General features: G+C 36.3%; 1 protein-coding gene across 7 annotated transcripts in view; it reads right to left on the bottom strand.

The window, feature by feature from the left end:
- LOC110440519 (pleckstrin homology domain-containing family G member 5-like) overlaps positions 1-18461 on the bottom strand; it is a 172046-nt gene that overhangs the window by 92451 nt on the left and 61134 nt on the right. For 6 of the 7 annotated variants that reach the window (XM_021483649.1, XM_021483648.1, XM_021483650.1 and 3 more), the window contains 3 exons: positions 16879-17052; positions 14048-14139; positions 11789-11925 (listed from right to left, as the gene is read on the bottom strand). In XM_021483649.1, the coding sequence (XP_021339324.1) occupies positions 11789-11925; positions 14048-14139; positions 16879-17052 (403 nt within the window). The remainder of the gene's footprint in view (positions 1-11788; positions 11926-14047; positions 14140-16878; positions 17053-18461) is intronic. The other variant, XM_021483647.1, reaches the window with a different exon arrangement.

Genomic DNA, 18461 nt, shown 5'->3' with positions numbered 1-18461 from the left:
GTTGACCTTTGTCCATGGAAGGTCCCTGCAAAATTTCATTGAAATTGGTTCAGGGGTTTTGGAGAAGAAGTCGAAAATGTAAATTGTTTACGGACGCACGACGGACGACGGACAAAAGGCGATCGCAATAGGTCACTTGAGACTTTGTCTCGGGTGAGCTGAAAATGTTGTTTCATGAAAATTTTACTTTGCAACAAAAAGGAATGAAATAACATTACTGGCAGAATAGTAAAAATGAAATCAGGAACAGCTGATGTGATATTGTTTTCAATAATATCAAATGAGATAAATATATGTACCACTGGCTCAATGTTAAAACATTAGGATGCATGACTAAATCAGAAAACATATTATCAGAAATATGACCTCCTTTTCCACTGTTCAGTTATTCTGAATCGTGTATTTCTTCAAAACAGCATACAACATCAATATAAAGAGCTTCTATGTACCAGAATAGCAATGTTTCCTCCGAATCAATATAAAAAGCCATGTAGTGTTTCAAACCGAAACATTGATCTGTAATTCATACATGCATGCTGAGGTACATAATGAGTCCAGGTTGAAATGACTCGGGGAGCTAGACCACGGTGATCATTTTGTTATATATATATACCTGATTGACTGGTACAACATTTGCTGGTGCTGACACAAAAGTCTACAACAAGGACAATTCTGTAAAGAGCACAAAAATGATATAACTTTTGTATAACTGTACAGAGTAGGTTTTTCAGTTTAGACAAAAAAAATATGTGTTTCAAATTCAGTCAACCGACCTACCCTAGATTTTACTGCTGACCCTAGGTAAATTTTGAAATAAACCATAATATTAATTCACGAAAAAACTAAATTAACATTAAAGTGAAATGATTTGCCTACGGAAGTACCCATTTTTTTCAGGCATATGTTACCGGAAGTAAACTTATTTTTGGGCAGGGAATCTTTAGCCCAGCCAAATATCCACCCTCCAATGGTAAAGTTCATGTTCATCTAAGTGTTAATTTCACCCTTCACATGTAATTACTATAAATGGAATACTGATTACTAATGTTGGCTGTCATGATAAATTTGCCTTCCTAAGGACAAAAAGGCGAAAGATTGCAGAGAACATTTCCCGGTATACAGTATATTGGCAGTAATGGCACCACATAACAACTGGCTGATGAGTTCCTGATATAGTAATTAATCATTTACTTTGTTTATATCCGCATACTAATTAATTATGTTGTTCAATGTTACTGTGTGCTCTGTATGTATTTCAGAGGATGTGGGTGCGTTATAGGGTTCATGTAAAGGTGATTCTAACCTCAAGGATTAAATATGAAAGAAAACCTGTCATCATTTCACCCCGAGGGGTTTTAATCACCTTATATGTTCACATCTAACTCCCAGGGATGGATTGTATTTCTTGCCTAACTTTATAATCAAACACAAATTAACAGAATTGTTATATTCACCAGAACTCTTGATCTTGTTCAAGTAATTTACTGACCTCTACCAGGGCGTTACAACACCAAAACATTTAAATGATTCTGACCACATATCCAAAATATTACAAAAACCAAACTCTATTCCAGGATTCCCCAGACAAAACTTTAACCTTTCGTCACAAACATTTCAAAATTGGTGTCTGCAATATCTTTTTATGTTCTATCTCGAACTACTGTGTCAGACCTTCATCTTGAAAATGACATAAAGATGAGGTGTGCGCTTCATGTTCAACGACTTCGGCAGGAAGTCAAATGCCACAGTCATGATGTCCAAATTACACTGTACATCTCATCTGGGTAATAGGGGACGGAACCATACACTGGTACTAAAGTACGAAATAATCAACGCACTGCAGGCAGCTAAATTACGAGGCCTGCTCACATCTTTAAAACCTTAAACAAAAAACTTTCCAATGTCCAAATCCAAAAGCATTAAAGTTTACCTGCTTTGACTTGGACATATTTAAAACCACCTGCTTCCCAAGGAACAAAACTGATTTGAACATTTTGGATACTGTTCAAGGGATTTCAATATCTGTAAAAGGCCACAGGATTCATATAGACTACATTCAAATCTGCACACTCGGTCACAAACAACTTTTCCCCAGAAGTACGTGAGCCGGTCAAGTACACATAAGATAATGATACAGATATGCATCCTCAACAAAGCAATACCCACCCACCCTCCAACACAAATAAATATATTTGTTAAACTTCCATGAATTGTTGATATTATTTGAAGCCTGCCAAGTTCGCAGTAATGAGATACAGTGTCATAAATGGTGAAAATGCATATCAAGCTTGTTAATTTTGGGCTATTTCGGTACGTAAACTTTTGAATGAAATCATTACTAACATTTAAACTACATTTGTGTGTACAATTTGCCTTTTAATACGTACACCATTATGTTTTGTTTAAAGAGAATTCTTTTGCAAAATAGAAACATTTTCAATGATCTAAGCAGAGCAGATTCCACAATCAGCAAAGGTTAATTGGTCATTTGCAGGTTGAGCTGCAGAAATGCAGACGACTAATTAGCAGGTATACCACTAGTACAGATCTGACTTCTTTTCTCCTTTTTATTCAGATTTTCGACGTAACATTCAGTTTCCATACATGTAATGTATAAATAATTTGACATGTTGCTTTTCGACAGAGAAATGCTGATGTCATACTCAGCATCCCGTCAGCTACACTGATGAGCGCGCACACCATGCAGTGTTCATGTGCAGGACAGTATGTTCTGGCTCAGAGACCTTTCAAGTCTGCCGGCTAATTCACACTTTAGCCCAAAGATCAGACTGGGGTCTGTTTTAATCTGGTCCCCAGAAGGACCTCAGAAATGTTCTGTGTACTGGAACTAAATGTCAAAAGTAGCATATTGGCTGGTCAAACTATAAATATGGTTGACCTTTGACCCCTGACAGAACCGTTGCACTAGTATAGCCAGTGAACAGTGATTGTTTAGGCCTGGTCCATGGTATTTTAGCCTTTGTACTGCAAAGTTCTGGAAGTTCTGCTATACAGACATTAACAGTCAAACATTCTTAAGCAACCACCTGTGTTATAAAACCATTTTTATTAATATGTCGAGCTTCAAACAAATTTGAAAACTGCATAAGTCTGAATGTGATTGTTAAGTGACCGAACACAAGGCATTTTTTTTTAATCTGAAATCTTTATCTATTGGATTTAATGTAATATTGGAAAAAATATGTTTGAGGAGGCACGGTAGTCTAGTGGTAGGACGCCGGGCTCGTGACCGAAAGGTTGTGGGTTCAAGTCTCGGCACGGCACTGTGTTGTATCTTAGAGCAAGATACTTTACTCCGCTTGTTCCAGTCTACTCAGCTGTAAATGAGAAGTAGTTGGGCAGTGCTAAAATTGTTAAATGCTAGCTGTTAGCGCTGAAATGGCAGCTCTGGCTGTTACGATGCTCCCCAGGGAGTTGAGAAGACCCTATAACCACGGATAATAATTTGTGAACCGCTTTGAGACGACCTATGAATTAGGTTGTGATAAAGCAGTGTATAAGAACCTGAAATTATTATTATTATTTGACATATTTTTTCACTGTAGATTGCATGTTTAGGTGTTAACATTCCAATGTTTTTCGTACAGGTAATTGTTTTACTTCGATTTATTATATAGTTATAATTTTCAATGTTTTCCGAACGATCAGGGCTTGATTGTGGTTCGAAGCAGCGAGAAATTTCGACTCAGAAAGGTTAGATTCATAAATCAGAGGTGTATTACAACAGAAAAAATCTGGACTCGGTCTTATCATAAGTTTGACACATCAAGAAATAGGAATGTTTGAAGTACAATTTATGGAAGTTTGACTGTATATGAATTTCCTGAAGATTCACTAAAATTAAGACTGTGCAATGGTATACAACAATTGGCAAAAACCTCAAAATAGTTTACTGGTTATAGCTGAATATTTGAAGGTTTTGAAGTGGAGACCAATATTTATTGACAAGCATGTTGATTTGTTCTGTCAACCATTGGTGGTATTTCCATACCATTAACTAAAACATTAGCTACATCAAGCATTAACACCCAGACTGGACATTGATAAAAAGCTCCGATCACAGATGACAGGAGTTATAATATCTGTCCATTCAACAGCAAGCAAACAAGCTACAGTATAATTTTTTTTTTAATTTTAGTATTTTCTTTTTTGATTGATTAATTTTGCTTTGGAAAAAAAAAAACCACTTTTTGTGTGTGTTAATTAGTCTTACACCACTAACTATATATATATATTTATATTTCTGATATAAATATTTTATTCTATTCTATTTCATTTAATATATTTAATAAATAAATCTATTTAATTTAAAATATTTCTAAGTTTTCAATTTTGAATTAAGAAAGCCCTACATCACTACCTTTCTATTTATGGTTATAATAATTATAAATAGTTTTTATTTTTCTATTTTTAAAATAGAACAAAGTTTTTGTATTGCAATTTATTGTCATTAAGAATTGTGATTCTTTGACTAACCAGGGCCTTGGGGCTGTATGACGATCAGGCTAGATCTGACCACCAATTCAATCTGTCTAGACAATGCCTGACCATGGCCAAGGGTCACTAGAGATCATTACAGACCTGCAGGGTACAGACGTTCAAAGTATCGTTATCTTAACGACAAAGTAGACAAACAAATCTATCGGTCATATTTTTAGCAAAACGTAATGCAATCAAAAACTAAATATATTTCAGTTCAGACTTGAATTGATCAATATGAAAACTTAATTTTGACGCCGCCGCCACCGCCGTAAAAGCAACACCTTAGTCTTGCTTCCGCTACTTCGTTGCGGGGATGACAAAAATGATATATCAAATATTTCAGTTGATATGCTGTTAAGCTTACGGGGCTTTGATCAGCTGGCACCTATACACTCTACTGCCATACTGACCATTACTGACCCCAGAATGGACATACACTGTTCCCAACATTTCCACTGCCTGACCAGACAGTTGACAAGCAAACAGAACCTTTTCTGTTGACCCATATTACATAATTTCACCTGGAGCTGCTAACTTGCGATAAACAAGTTTAATTCAATGATAAGAACATTATTTACTATAGAACCTTTATTACTGACATTGAATGCTGAGATCCACTAACAGTGATTACAAATTATGTTATGCCTGTGAAAAAACATCAAGAAGGTCAACCATACATGTTTATATTTCACCTGGAGCTGCTGACCTGCAGTAAACAGATTTAATTTGATGATAAGAGCATTACATTTACTGTAGAACCTTTAAGACTGACACTAAATGTTGAGACCACAAACGGTGATTACAAAGTGTATCTCACTTGTTAAGAACCACCAAAAAGGTCAACCAGACATTTGGTAATTTAAGGACCAAATGTGACTTTAGGGGTGAATGAGTTAACATGTCAAAAATTTAGTACATAGGAAGACCTTGAGGAGTTAAAACAAACTATTTTCTCTCTCTCTCTTTTAACTCCGGTAGATTTCGTGACAAAATGAGTGTTTTGATAAGTTAATTGATTTAATTAAGAAAACAACTTTTGTGTAATGCTCATTTTGGCACAAATGATGTCTAGTAACCAACGTTATGAAATGCTCTCAGTACAAGAGTAAAGCAATCAGTCAATATCATTTTGACATTGGGTAACCAGAGGTCTTGTACAGGTCATTCCTGGGATTAAAACACAGCTAGTGATCAAAAGTCACGCAAGGTAAAAAATTTCATTAAATTTTCAGGTGTACTGACAGCAGTCATAACAGATTTTTAAAACTTCAAATGATGAACGTCAATGTTTATATTTAGTATACCTTGTATTATAAGGTGATCTGCAAAATTTTGCCCTGCTAATCTTTTACCATGATGCTTTCAGAACAAGTTTTTCCAATGGGTTCCCCCCTCCCCAGTTGTGTAATTCCAGATCATTGCATACGTAAATAAATGTAAATTCATGTTACAATTTTTTTTGTACTTAAGCTGAATTCACCTTCTTGCTCAAATTATAAAAAAATTACCATTCTGCTCAATTTTCAAATATCTTCTCATTTTTTTGGCATATTTTTGGCCTTTGACAATTTTATATTATTATACAAATTTTAAAAAGACGCTTAAAAATGAATTACAACATGGAAGAATCTGTCCAATTTTTCAAATATTTCCCTCGTTTTTTTTTTGTTTTTTTTTTGTTTTTTAAATTTTTGGCCTTTATTCTGCATTGAACATCTGTTCAGCATTTTTTACAGCTGTTTAACATACTATTTGTTCCATTTGTTGATAATGTCACGTCTGATTTGTTTTCAGTACATTTACAGACGTCAATAACAGACATATTACAACCCAATTGGCACTTGGGCTGTTGATCGACACATCAATTAGCACCATTTATTATTATGTAAATATGTAAAACAACCTTAAATGAGCTACTTCCCCTGGTATGATCTAGTTTGTTGGCCATAGGTAAGCTTTTAATGACAAATTACAATCTATTTATAGTAAATTTTAAATTTTCAAAAAGATTGTTGCTCACTGATGGTAAATAACTGTAGCGTGTCAACTGTGTGTGTGGGTGGATTTATGTATCGAGACTTGATAAAAAAAAATACCTGTATGCAATAGATACACGTACGTTTGTACAGGTAAAATTATGGATCAAATTATTTGGAGTGTTTTGTAATACGGTAGGCAGTTCTTATAGCTGACTGGACATAAGGCCAAACTAAATTATAGTTTTGTTTCCTGTTTTGGTTAGATTTATCATAGGAAGGGAAAACATTAAATCTTTTCTGTCAAGGTTATTCATTTGAACAATTTTCTTTTTGTTTGTTTGAGCTCAATAAATCCTATGACTACGGTAAGACTTTAACCCTGTATATGCTACTGGCTGAATACCATCAACCTAGGTCCCATTGTTATTCAGAAGAAGCAATCTAGTGGTTTTAACAACATTGACCCCTGTGACCTTGATAAAAGATCAAGGTCATTCATTGTATCAAACTACATATTCCTTTATCCCAGCATGCTTTGTTATTGAGGGGAAGACATTTAAAAGTTTTAAAACATTTGACCCAAATGACCTTGATAGTAAGTCAAGGTCATTCATCTGAACAAACTTTACAGCTTCACAACCAAGCATGCTAATGGCCAAATATCACACTTGGTATCTTGTCATTAAGAGAAGCCGTTTAAATGTCTAAATGCATTTGACCTCTGTGACCTTGAAAGTGGGTCAAGGTGATTCATTTGAACAAACTCAACAATCCTTCAATCCAGCATTCTAATGGTTAAATATCATCATCCCAAATGTATCGGCTATTCAGGAGATGTTGGGCCAGATGACCTAAAAATCTGTTAAATAAGCACATTCAATCTATGGAAATACCCAGAAAGTCCAAAAAGAAAAGAAAAAATATATACAAAATATATTTTGTTCCTTAAAAAATAGTTCTATCTATTGATAATTCTTGCCTCCTTTTTTTTCTGTCAAGAAACCTGTCCTGTTTCCTAAGAATGAAAGGTATAGCAGTTTGTACATAATTCTTAGTAAAACCCTAAGCAGCTGAGATGATGGCGTTTGTGCACCGCAGGTGGCGTCTGAAAGTCTATAACATCTATATACCTGTATGTCACATGCTGGTTCAGTGCCCTACTTCCGACAAGTGTAATCTGGTGAAGTTCCAATCATGAAATACAAAACCACAGCGTCAAAATCTCCCTCGATTATTCCATCCGCAGAGCATCGCTATGGAAACACGTCCATAAAAGACTTTTATTTCAGAAAATTGCCAAAGACATCCCACGACATTATTTAAACAGCACATGCACTGAAGCTGGAGAGGCAAGAACTGGGCTACTGGTTACTGGTGTATCCATTGAGTATTTACAGTGCTGTGTGTGTGATTGAGTGTCTATAGGGATGTGTGTGTGACTGAGTATCTATAGTGCTATGTGTGTGATTGAGTATCTATAGGGCTGTGTGTGTGACTGAGTATCTATAGGGCTGTGTGTGTGACTGAGTATCTATAGGGATGTGTGTGTGACTGAGTATGTATAGTGCTATGTGTCTGATTGAGTATCTATAGGGCTGTGTGTGTGATTGAGTATCTATAGGGCTGTGTGTGTGACTGAGTATCTATAGGGATGTGTGTGTGACTGAGTATGTATAGTGCTATGTGTCTGATTGAGTATCTATAGGGCTGTGTGTGTGATTGAGTATCTATAGGGCTGTGTGTGTGATTGAGTATCTATAGTGCTGTGTGTGTGATTGAGTATCTATAGGGATGTGTGTGTGATTGAGTATCTATAGGGATGTGTGTGTGATTGAGTATCTATAGGGCTGTGTGTGTGATTGAGTATCTATAGGGCTGTGTGTGTGATTGAGTATCTATAGGGCTGTGTGTGTGATTGAGTATCTATAGGGCTGTGTGTGTGATTGAGTATCTATAGGGCTGTGTGTGTGACTGAGTATCTATAGGGCTGTGTGTGTGATTGAGTATTTATAGGGATGTGTGTGTGTGATTGAGTATCTTTAGAGCTGTGTGTTGGATTGAGTATCTATAGGGCTGTGTGTGTGATTGAGTATCTATAGGTCTGTGTGTGTTATTGAATATCTTTAGGGCTGTGTGTTTGATTGAGTATCTATAGGGATGTGTGTGTGACTGAGTATCTATAGGGCTGTGTGTGTGATTGAGTATCTATAGGGTTGTGTGTGTGATTGAGTATCTATGGGGTGTGTGTGTGATTGAGTATCTATAGGGGTGTGTGTGATTGAGTATCTATAGGGATGTATGTGTGACTGAGTATCTTTAGGGCTGTGTGTGTGACTGAGTATCTATAGGGATGTATGTGTGATTGAGTATCTATAGGGCTGTGTGTGATTGAGTATCTATAGGGATGTGGGTGTGATCGAGTATCTTTAGGGCTGTGTGTGGGATTGAGTATATATAGGGCTGTGTGTGTGATCGAGTTTCTATAGGGATGTGTGTGTGATTGAGTATCTTTAGAGCTGTGTGTTGGGTTGAGTATCTATAGGGCTGTGTGTGTGATTGAGTCTCTATAGGGATGTGTGTGTGACTGAGTATCTATAGGGTGTGTGTGTGATTGGGTATCTATAGGGCTGTGTGTGTGATTGAGTCTCTATAGGGATGTGTGTGTGACTGAGTATCTATAGGGTGTGTGTGTGATTGGGTATCTATAGGGCTGTGTGTGTGATTGGGTATCTATAGGGCTGTGTGTGTGATTGAGTCTCTATAGGGATGTGTGTGTGACTGAGTATCTAAAGGGCTGTGTGTGTGATTGAGTATCTATAGGTCTGTGTGTGTTATTGAATATCTTTAGGACTGTGTGTTTGATTGAGTATCTATAGGGATGTGTGTTTGACTGAGTATCTATAGGGCTGTGTGTGTAATTGAGTATCTATAGGGATGTGTGTATGACTGAGTATCTATAGGGCTGTGTGTGTTATCGAGTATCTATAGGGCTGTGTGTGTGATTGAGTATTTATAGGGATGTGTGTGTGATTGAGTATCTATAGGGTTGTGTGTGTGATTGAGTATCTATAGGGCTGTGTGTGATTGAGTATCTATAGGGATGTGTGTGTGATCGAGTATCTTTAGGGCTGTGTGTGTGATTGAGTATATATAGGGCTGTGTGTGTGATCGAGTATCTATAGGGATGTGTGTGTGATTGAGTATCTATAGGGATGTGTGTGTGATTGAGTATCTATAGGGCTGTGTGTGTGACTGAGTATCTATAGGGATGTGTGTGTGATTGAGTATCTATAGGGATGTGTGTGTGACTGAGTATCTATAGGGATGTGTGTGTGACTGAGTATCTATAGGGCTGTGTGTGTGATTGAGTATCTATAGGGATGTATGTGTGACTGAGTATCTTTAGGGCTGTGTGTGTGACTGAGTATCTATAGGGCTGTGTGTGTGATTCAGTATCTATAGGGATGTGTGTGTGACTGAGTATCTTTAGGGCTGTGTGTGTGATTGAGTATCTATAGGGCTGTGTGTGTAATTGAGTATCTATAGGGCTGTGTGTGTGATTGAGGATCGATAGGGCTGTATGTGTGATTGAGTATCTATAGGGCTGTGTGTGTGACTGATTATCTATAGGGATGTATGTGTGATTGAGTATCTATAGGTCTGTGTGTGATTGAGTATCTATAGGAATGTGTGTGTGATTGAGTATCTCTAGGGCTGTGTGTGTGATTGAGTATCTATAGGGATGTGTGTGTGACTGCGTATATATAGTGCTGTGTGTGTGATTGAGTATCTATAGGGATGTATGTGTGACTGAGTATCTTTAGGGCTGTGTGTGTGATTGAGTATATATAGGGCTGTGTGTGTGATCGAGTATCTATAGGGATGTGTGTGTGATTGAGTATCTATAGGGCTGTGAGTGTGACTGAGTATCTTTAGGGCTGTGTGTGTGATTGAGTATATATAGGGCTGTGTGTGTGATCGAGTATCTATAGGGATGTGTGTGTGATTGAGTATATATAGGGATGTGTGTGTGACTGAGTATCTATAGGGCTGTGTCTGTGATTCAGTATCTATAGGGATGTGTGTGTGATTGAGTATCTATAGGGATGTGTGTGTGACTGAGAATATATAGTGCTGTGTGTGTGATTCAGTATCTATAGGGATGTGTGTGTGATTGAGTATATATAGGGATGTGTGTGTGACTGAGTATCTATAGTGCTGTGTGTGTGATTCAGTATCTATAGGAATGTGTGTGTGATTGAGTATCTCTAGGGCTGTGTGTGTGATTGAGTATCTATAGGGCTCTGTGTGTGATTGAGTATCTATAGGGGTGTGTGTGATTGAGTATCTATAGGAATGTGTGTGTGATTGAGAATCTATAGGGCTGTGTGTGTGATTGAGTATCTATAGGGCTGGATGTGTGATTGAGTATCTATAGGGCTGTGTGTGAGATTGAGTATCTATAGGGATGTGGGTGTGACTGAGTATCTATAGGGCTGTGTGTGTGATTCAGTATCTATAGGGATGTGTGTGTGATTGAGTATTAGGGATGTGTGTGTGATTGAGTATCTATAGGGATGTGTGTGTGATTGAGTATATATAGGGATGTGTGTGTGACTGAGTATCTATAGGGATGTGCGTGTGACTGAGTATCTATAGGGATGTGTGTGTGATTGAGTATATATAGGGATGTGTGTGTGACTGAGTATCTATAGTGCTGTGTGTGTGATTCAGTATCTATAGGGCTGTGTGTGTGACTGAGTATCTTTAGGGCTGTGTGTGTGATTGAGTATCTCTAGGGCTGTGTGTGTGATTGAGTATCTATAGGGCTCTGTGTGTGATTGAGTATCTATAGGGTTGTGTGGGTGACTGAGTATCTATAGGGATGTATGTGTGATTGAGTATCTATAGGGCTGTGTGTGATTGAGTATCTATAGGAATGTGTGTGTGATTGAGTATCTATAGGGCTGTGTGTGTGATTGAGTATCTATAGTGCTGTGTGTGTGACTGAGTATCTATAGGAATGTATGTGTGATTGAGTATCTATAGGGCTGTATGTGTGATTGAGTATCTATAGGGATATGATTATGAGTATGATTTTTTCTCTCTCTTAAGGATGAGGTCCCTTTGCAAAGACATATATTTTCTGAAGCAGCATTTCTCTTTACAATGTTAAATTATCAAACATATTGGGCTATATAAAACTCGGATTATTAGTGCATCTACTCTGAATAGCCCAATATGTGAAGATTACCTGAAAAATGAATCCAATCTTTCTACCTACAGATTGCAGTGTTTTGACTCACCTCTGATGTTGAGGGTGTTACCTCCGAGCAAAAAAGATTCACAGTCCAGGGGTAGGGGTGTCTTGGAGGCCGCCACAAACACGTTGATTCCATTAATATCACGACCTCGTCTCTCCAGAATCGGGGTCAAGGCTAACCTAAAATTTGACAAAATTTGAAAATCAAAACAACAACATACAGACATTATGCTTCATTCTGTACACAGGAAAAGGGCCATTTGACTTATGGAGGTACATTACAGATAAAGGTCAATGGTCATTACCACACAGCAAATCTGTCATAATTAAATATGGACCATAATTGGATACCCTATAGATCTACTCCTGTGGTTTTTAGCCAATCAGATAACTTTACCAGTGTTAAGCCAATCAGCTAAGAACTTAAGAATCCCTGTCACAATGCACTGTGGTTTTTACCATATATAGTTACCTCCCCTTAACTTTGTTTGGATATAACTGTAGCACATGTACAGTTTGGCCAGACCACTTTCGTTGACAAAAAAGATAAATTGGTTAGAGCAATTGTATAACAATGTGTGAAGTCCAGGGTTTGAATTCCAGTCTCACCCCAATTTAATTTTTACACTCAGGACTGACTGTTGCTGATTTAGTTAATCTTTATTATTTCTCATAAAAGTAGCGCGAGGTATGATTTTCTTTTCAGAGATATTTTATCAAATCTATAGTCATGCTGGAAAAATATATGTCAATGCATAGTTAGAGTTTTGGGTGGTATGTGGATCCTTAAGGGACCAAAGATCATTCAGCAACAGAGGTTAAATTTGTCATCAACGACAACAAAGTTTATTTGTTTTCTTCAGCAAAATTGTCTTTGATACAGCAGTCAATATAACAGTCATAACATGCTACCATTAAGCCTGCATTGTATGATGAAAACCCCCAAATGAGGGTTTTTCACCCCTAAAACAGTTTGTTGTACCCCCTGTTTCCAAGTGTTGCCTTATGTTACTAAGTACCTAGGGGTGCAGAATCTTGAAAATGTATCAAATATAACCTCAAGTCTATAATTCAGCGGGAACACTGATGAGTCGGGTCAAAAACTGGTTGTGTAGAGTTCTTGCCTGCCACCTAATCTTTCTACGAGTTCTATCCTAGAGCAGTTTTATGATTCAGTTTTCATTCCTTTTGACATGCCAACTACCTATAATATCATCTTTACGGCACTGATCACTGCTTAACCCAACAATCTTTCCTAATTATAGCTGTCACTAACCATAAGCATCATGAAAATAAACTTAACTCTTTATTTTATACAGTCTGTAATTATCTTGTAATGCTAACTCTCATTAACTATGCCTTAATAGATCATTTAACAATGACAAGTCCATTTCCAATCTCAGATTTTACAGCATGAGGCCCATCGGGTATCATACGCTTGTTATTTAATGCAGATAACGTATGCATCTCACATTGTTTACATTCAGAGTCAGTCTACATCAAATCAGGTGGTCGGGTGGCGCAGTGGATACCGCACTTGCCTTTCACAAAGGCCGCCAGGTTCGATTCCCCCGATTGGATGTAAAATGGTATGGGGGTCGCCTGCCCGACCAGGTGTGATTTCTCCGGGTACTCCGGTTTCCTCCCACATTAAGAGCCCCATGTGCTAACATCCGGGCCAACAAGAGTGATTTATATAATTTGATATAACTTGTTTCATAATTGTTGTAAAATAAAGTTTATATTTTATTTTACATCAAATTTACACAAACTGGATTGCAAGCAATGTACCGCTATTACTTTGAACCAAATGAAGCTTCATTTGAAGAATTCCACTTGTTTAACTCATATTATTTCAAAGGAAATCAAGGTAATTCCTCTGAACAATCTGGATTTCCCTTCACCCCAGCACGCTGTACACCAAATGTGAAGTCTTTCAGTTATTCCAGAATATTCTTATTGTTTAAAAATGTTAACACATTTGACCCATATGGCTTTAAAAGTATGTCAAGGTCATGCACTGGAACAAATATGACAGGCCGAATATCATGACCTTAGGCTTCTGTGTTTGCAGAAGAATAAAGATTTATAATACATTTACACCTGTGATGTTGAAAAAAGTTGAGGTCATTCGTTTGAGCAAAATAAATACCAGTTCCTACTTGCATGCTACGAGCCAAAATCATGACTTTAGGCCTCATAATTATTCATCAGAAGTTGATGAAAATTTTGAATACATTGAATCTCTATTTATAGAAAGTGTGACATTGACTTTGAACTGGAGTGTCATCAACCAACTTACCTCAGACTGATGCCTTTTATGGCAGCCACAATCTCCATGTCCTTGTTTTTCTTGCCGAAAGTCACAGTAAAGTACTCTTCATTGACGACGCTCTGTAGAAAACAAGGCAATACATTTATATAGACATGTTCAAATGTTTCTGTAAATTCAGTATAGTTATCACTGTGTATGAAAGAATTCATAAACTTTTAAGTTAACAATCCCAATTTGTAATCAAAGTATCATTTATTCTCACAAACTCAGGTATCGAAGCAACAAGACCTATAACAGATTTGGAGAACTAAAAAAAAGTTCAACACCAACACAAATTGTTTTTAAAACAATATAACAGAAAATGCAAATAAATGCATCTTGCTCATACAGAAAGAAAGTCTTTAACTGGAGAAAGAATGGGTACATGGTGTACATTTCAACAGATTCAAATTAAATTGTCATCTGATGCAAACAATAAGAATTTGTGTTCAGATCATCTATATTTAGGTTTACAAATCTGTCAAGGATAAAGAGAAAGACAGCCAAAATAATGTATTCATACTATAACAAATATATAGCATGACTGGAGTTCATTTCAGAATAAAAATTAGGACTTTTTACTACTTAAATGAACAAGTTCAAATTTTGAAATTGAAATAGGAAAAGAATGGTGATAAATAAAAAAAAGTTAAAAAGAATTGCTTTAAAAATCTTTTCCTGGTAAAATGAATTCAGCATAATACTATGATAAAATAAAATAGCAGAATTCTGTTTGGTAAATTTAATGTAACAACCACTTTCTACTACAACTACTGAACACTACATAAGCATGGAAGGGAGGTAACTCTAAACAAATAAAGCAACATACACAAAATATACTACTGCATTGAACCTACAATGAAGAAAACGATTCATAAAATGCATTCAGTGAATTTTAATCATGAAATGAAATTATCATGGCCCTGTTACTAATTGTAAACCGATCAAGATTTCCCCATTTAATTCTCTATACAGGCCGTATCAGAATAAATAGCACCCGTCATACAGGTAAATAACCGTATCAGAATAAATAGCACCCGTCATACAGGTAAATAACCGTATCAGAATAAATAGCACCCGTCATACAGGTAAATAACCGTATCAGAATAAATAGCACCCGTCATACAGGTAAATAACCGTATCAGAATAAATAGCACCCGTCATACAGGTAAATAACCGTATCAGAATAAATAGCACCCGTCATACAGGTAAATAACCGTATCAGAATAAATAGCACCCGTCATACAGGTAAATAACCGTATCAGAATAAATAGCACCCGTCATACAGGTAAATAACCGTATCAGAATAAATAGCACCCGTCATACAGGTAAATAACCGTATCAGAATAAATAGCACCCGTCATACAGGTAAATAACAAGTGAAAGTCGCACCTTCGTTGAGAACATTTTCTTTAAACATTCTACCTCATACTTTGACAATTTTCCTGCCAGAGCAGACACAAAGGTCTCTTTATCCCATTCCCAATTTGAAATCTCCTTCAACCCTTTCACCACTGTAGACCACAATGGACTCATCCAGATCTATGAATGGTAGAGTCTACTAAAGTTACATAGGGGTGAACATTTTGCAATGGTCACTGCATCAGTTTAAAATAAAAGTTATGTTCCCTGGCTACTCAGTGAACTTGTTGCATCACTAACAAAACCAATTTGACAACTTTAAGTACATGTAATTATAAAATCTAGCTCTCGAAAATCTGGAATGAGAAATATCTGGGGCAGACAAATAAAGCATTTGACATATATTTTCAAAAATCCCTTTCAGAGTTTTATTTTACAAATATTAGAATAGGTATCATCATTTCATCAAATACAGTATAATATTAACCAATTTTTAATTCACAACAAGGAAAATATGATGACAATGTTTTGAAACACCAATGTTCAATGAGAAACCATCTTGGTTACGAATACGAGCTGTTTGTTTATCTGTGATTTTTTTCATAACTCTTACAATTTCAACAAAGATGGTATATCATTGATCTATAAATACATCAAGTCTTTCTATTTTAAAGGGAGAACCTTGTTTTGTGCCCTTTTTCTTAAATTTTAACATCAGCAGAATTCCCAACTTATCTTGTTTTTTCTCCACGAAAAGTGAAGGCGACCTCCTCAAGGTAAAAATGTTTAAACGGTTTTTATTTCTTTTCACATAAATGAATGTGAAAATAAGAAAATGTGAAGGGCCAAATAAACACTGTATGAAAATTGATTTTATGGGCGAAGGGCAAAAGTTTGACTGGATGAAATTTGAAAGGTTGCTAAGTCTGTTAAACATATGTGTGCCTGTAAAATAAAGACATGTCTGACATATAGACGTGAAATACAAGATGAAATTGAGGAGTACATGTTCACGAATTGTATACTTGTAATAGTGACTGTTTAGGAGTTATACAATACAAGGTTAAGTATTAATGGAGTACTTGTTCAATGTTTATATAAAACATGTAGTAACTGATTATAAAATTAAAGGTTTACGAGTATTAATTTGTCAGAATTACACATACATTGTATTATTACATAAAGTAGGTCTTAATAAGCAAAACATAATTGACATGGCTTTTGAATAAAACCTGTACTTCACAAAGGGAGACAATCTACAAGGCAATTAACCGTCACCGGTGAAAGTACTACGTTTTGGCTAGCTGGCAGGACGATACGTAAGTGCAAGCTAATTGGGTTTTAACTACAATGGTGTTTTGGGACAAAACATTACTATGTACACTTATACTGGTAACTATGACAACCACCATAAATATGGTTACTATGGTTACTACAACACTCCCAGGGGTTAGCACCTTGGATGAAGTTTGCCGGTTGAAAGTCACTTGACTTCCTGTCTGAAGCTCTTCTGATTTGCGCCGGGAATGTTTAATTTTAATGTCATTATTATCTTGACATTGACCTTGACCTTGGTCACTGTCCTCCGATTCATCTGAGTCAACTGACGCGGTACTGACGTGTTGGCCATCCTAAAGTCCAGAAAGGTATACACCATTATCTTAAGTCCTAGGTTCCAATAATTTCACTATTTTTTTAAAACCATTAAAATTGGTGATACTGCAAGAATTGTTTTAAACAGTTCAGAAAATCAAATCTGACTTTGAGTTAAGAATAAAAATTAGTTTAAGGCTCATAAGAAACACCAACCCGACAGGTCAGGACAGAAATGTTATATAAGCCACTATGATTCTATCAACTGTCAGAGTATGGCACCTTTTCCATCTAAAGGGAGACAACCAATGTAACTGCTTGGGGAAACAATAATAATAATATTAATTCGAGGTTATTATATACCGCTTTATCACAACCTAGTTTGTAGGTCGTCTCAAAGCGGTTCACAAGTTATTATCCGTGGTTATAGGGCCTTTGCAACCAGACAATTCCTTTCTCAACTCCCTGGGGAACATACAGCCAGAGCTTCCATTTTGGCGCTAACAGCTAGCATTCAAAAATTCCAGCACTGCCCAACCACATACTCATTTACAGCTGTGTAGACTTGAACAAGCGGAGTAAAATATCTTGCTCAAAGATACAACACAGTACCGTGCCGTGACTCGAACACGCAACCCTTCGGTCACGAGCCCAGCGTCCTACCACTAGACTAACGTGCCTCCTCGTGAAACAATGCAAACAGCTACAGAGGGAAAATGTTACTTTATTTAATCTATGCTCACAGTACTAATGTTTTACTAGTTTCAAAGACTATAAACAAAGGAAATAATTGTTAAATTTCTAATCCTATTTCATTTTAATCAGAGGCATTAAAAAAAAATACAAGCAAATCTAATAGAAACTATATTAGAACAATCATTAATATTTAAAATACTACTTAGTTTAAATTTGCAGGAGTCATCAGCTACTTAACAGATGTACAAGAGAACTTACGTTTTAACAAAAGTTTTCAGGAGATGTTAATAAAGGAATGTAAATAAAGGAATATTAATTTTAAATTTAGATTTCAATTAAAATTTCTTGAATTTTCCCATTTTGATCGAGAAAAAAATGAGAAGATTATTGGATATTTCATTTACAATTTCTAAAAAAGCTGTTAATTAAATTTGACAGGATTAACTGCAATATTAATAAATATTACTACCAATAACAGTTAACTACCGGGAAAACTGCCACTTATACGCCCCCTTCCCAATAAACACGCCATTCAGTTTGATATGTCTCGCCTATGCCCCGCTATGAACATCGATACACATATCAGAGAAACTAACTTAAACACAAAACTTGATGTTGATGGAGATGCTGACAAAGTCATCAATGGACCATGGAAGATAGGCCACATCCAGAATTTGATGTATGGGTTGAGATGTACTACCTAAGATGGGGTTGAGATGTACTACCTAAGATGGGGTTGAGATGTACTACC

Source organism: Mizuhopecten yessoensis, unplaced genomic scaffold (genome assembly GCF_002113885.1).
Source record: "Mizuhopecten yessoensis strain PY_sf001 unplaced genomic scaffold, ASM211388v2 scaffold11183, whole genome shotgun sequence".
Classification (NCBI taxonomy): Eukaryota; Metazoa; Mollusca; class Bivalvia; order Pectinida; family Pectinidae; genus Mizuhopecten; species Mizuhopecten yessoensis.
This window is presented reverse-complemented; position numbering and strand designations above follow the sequence as displayed.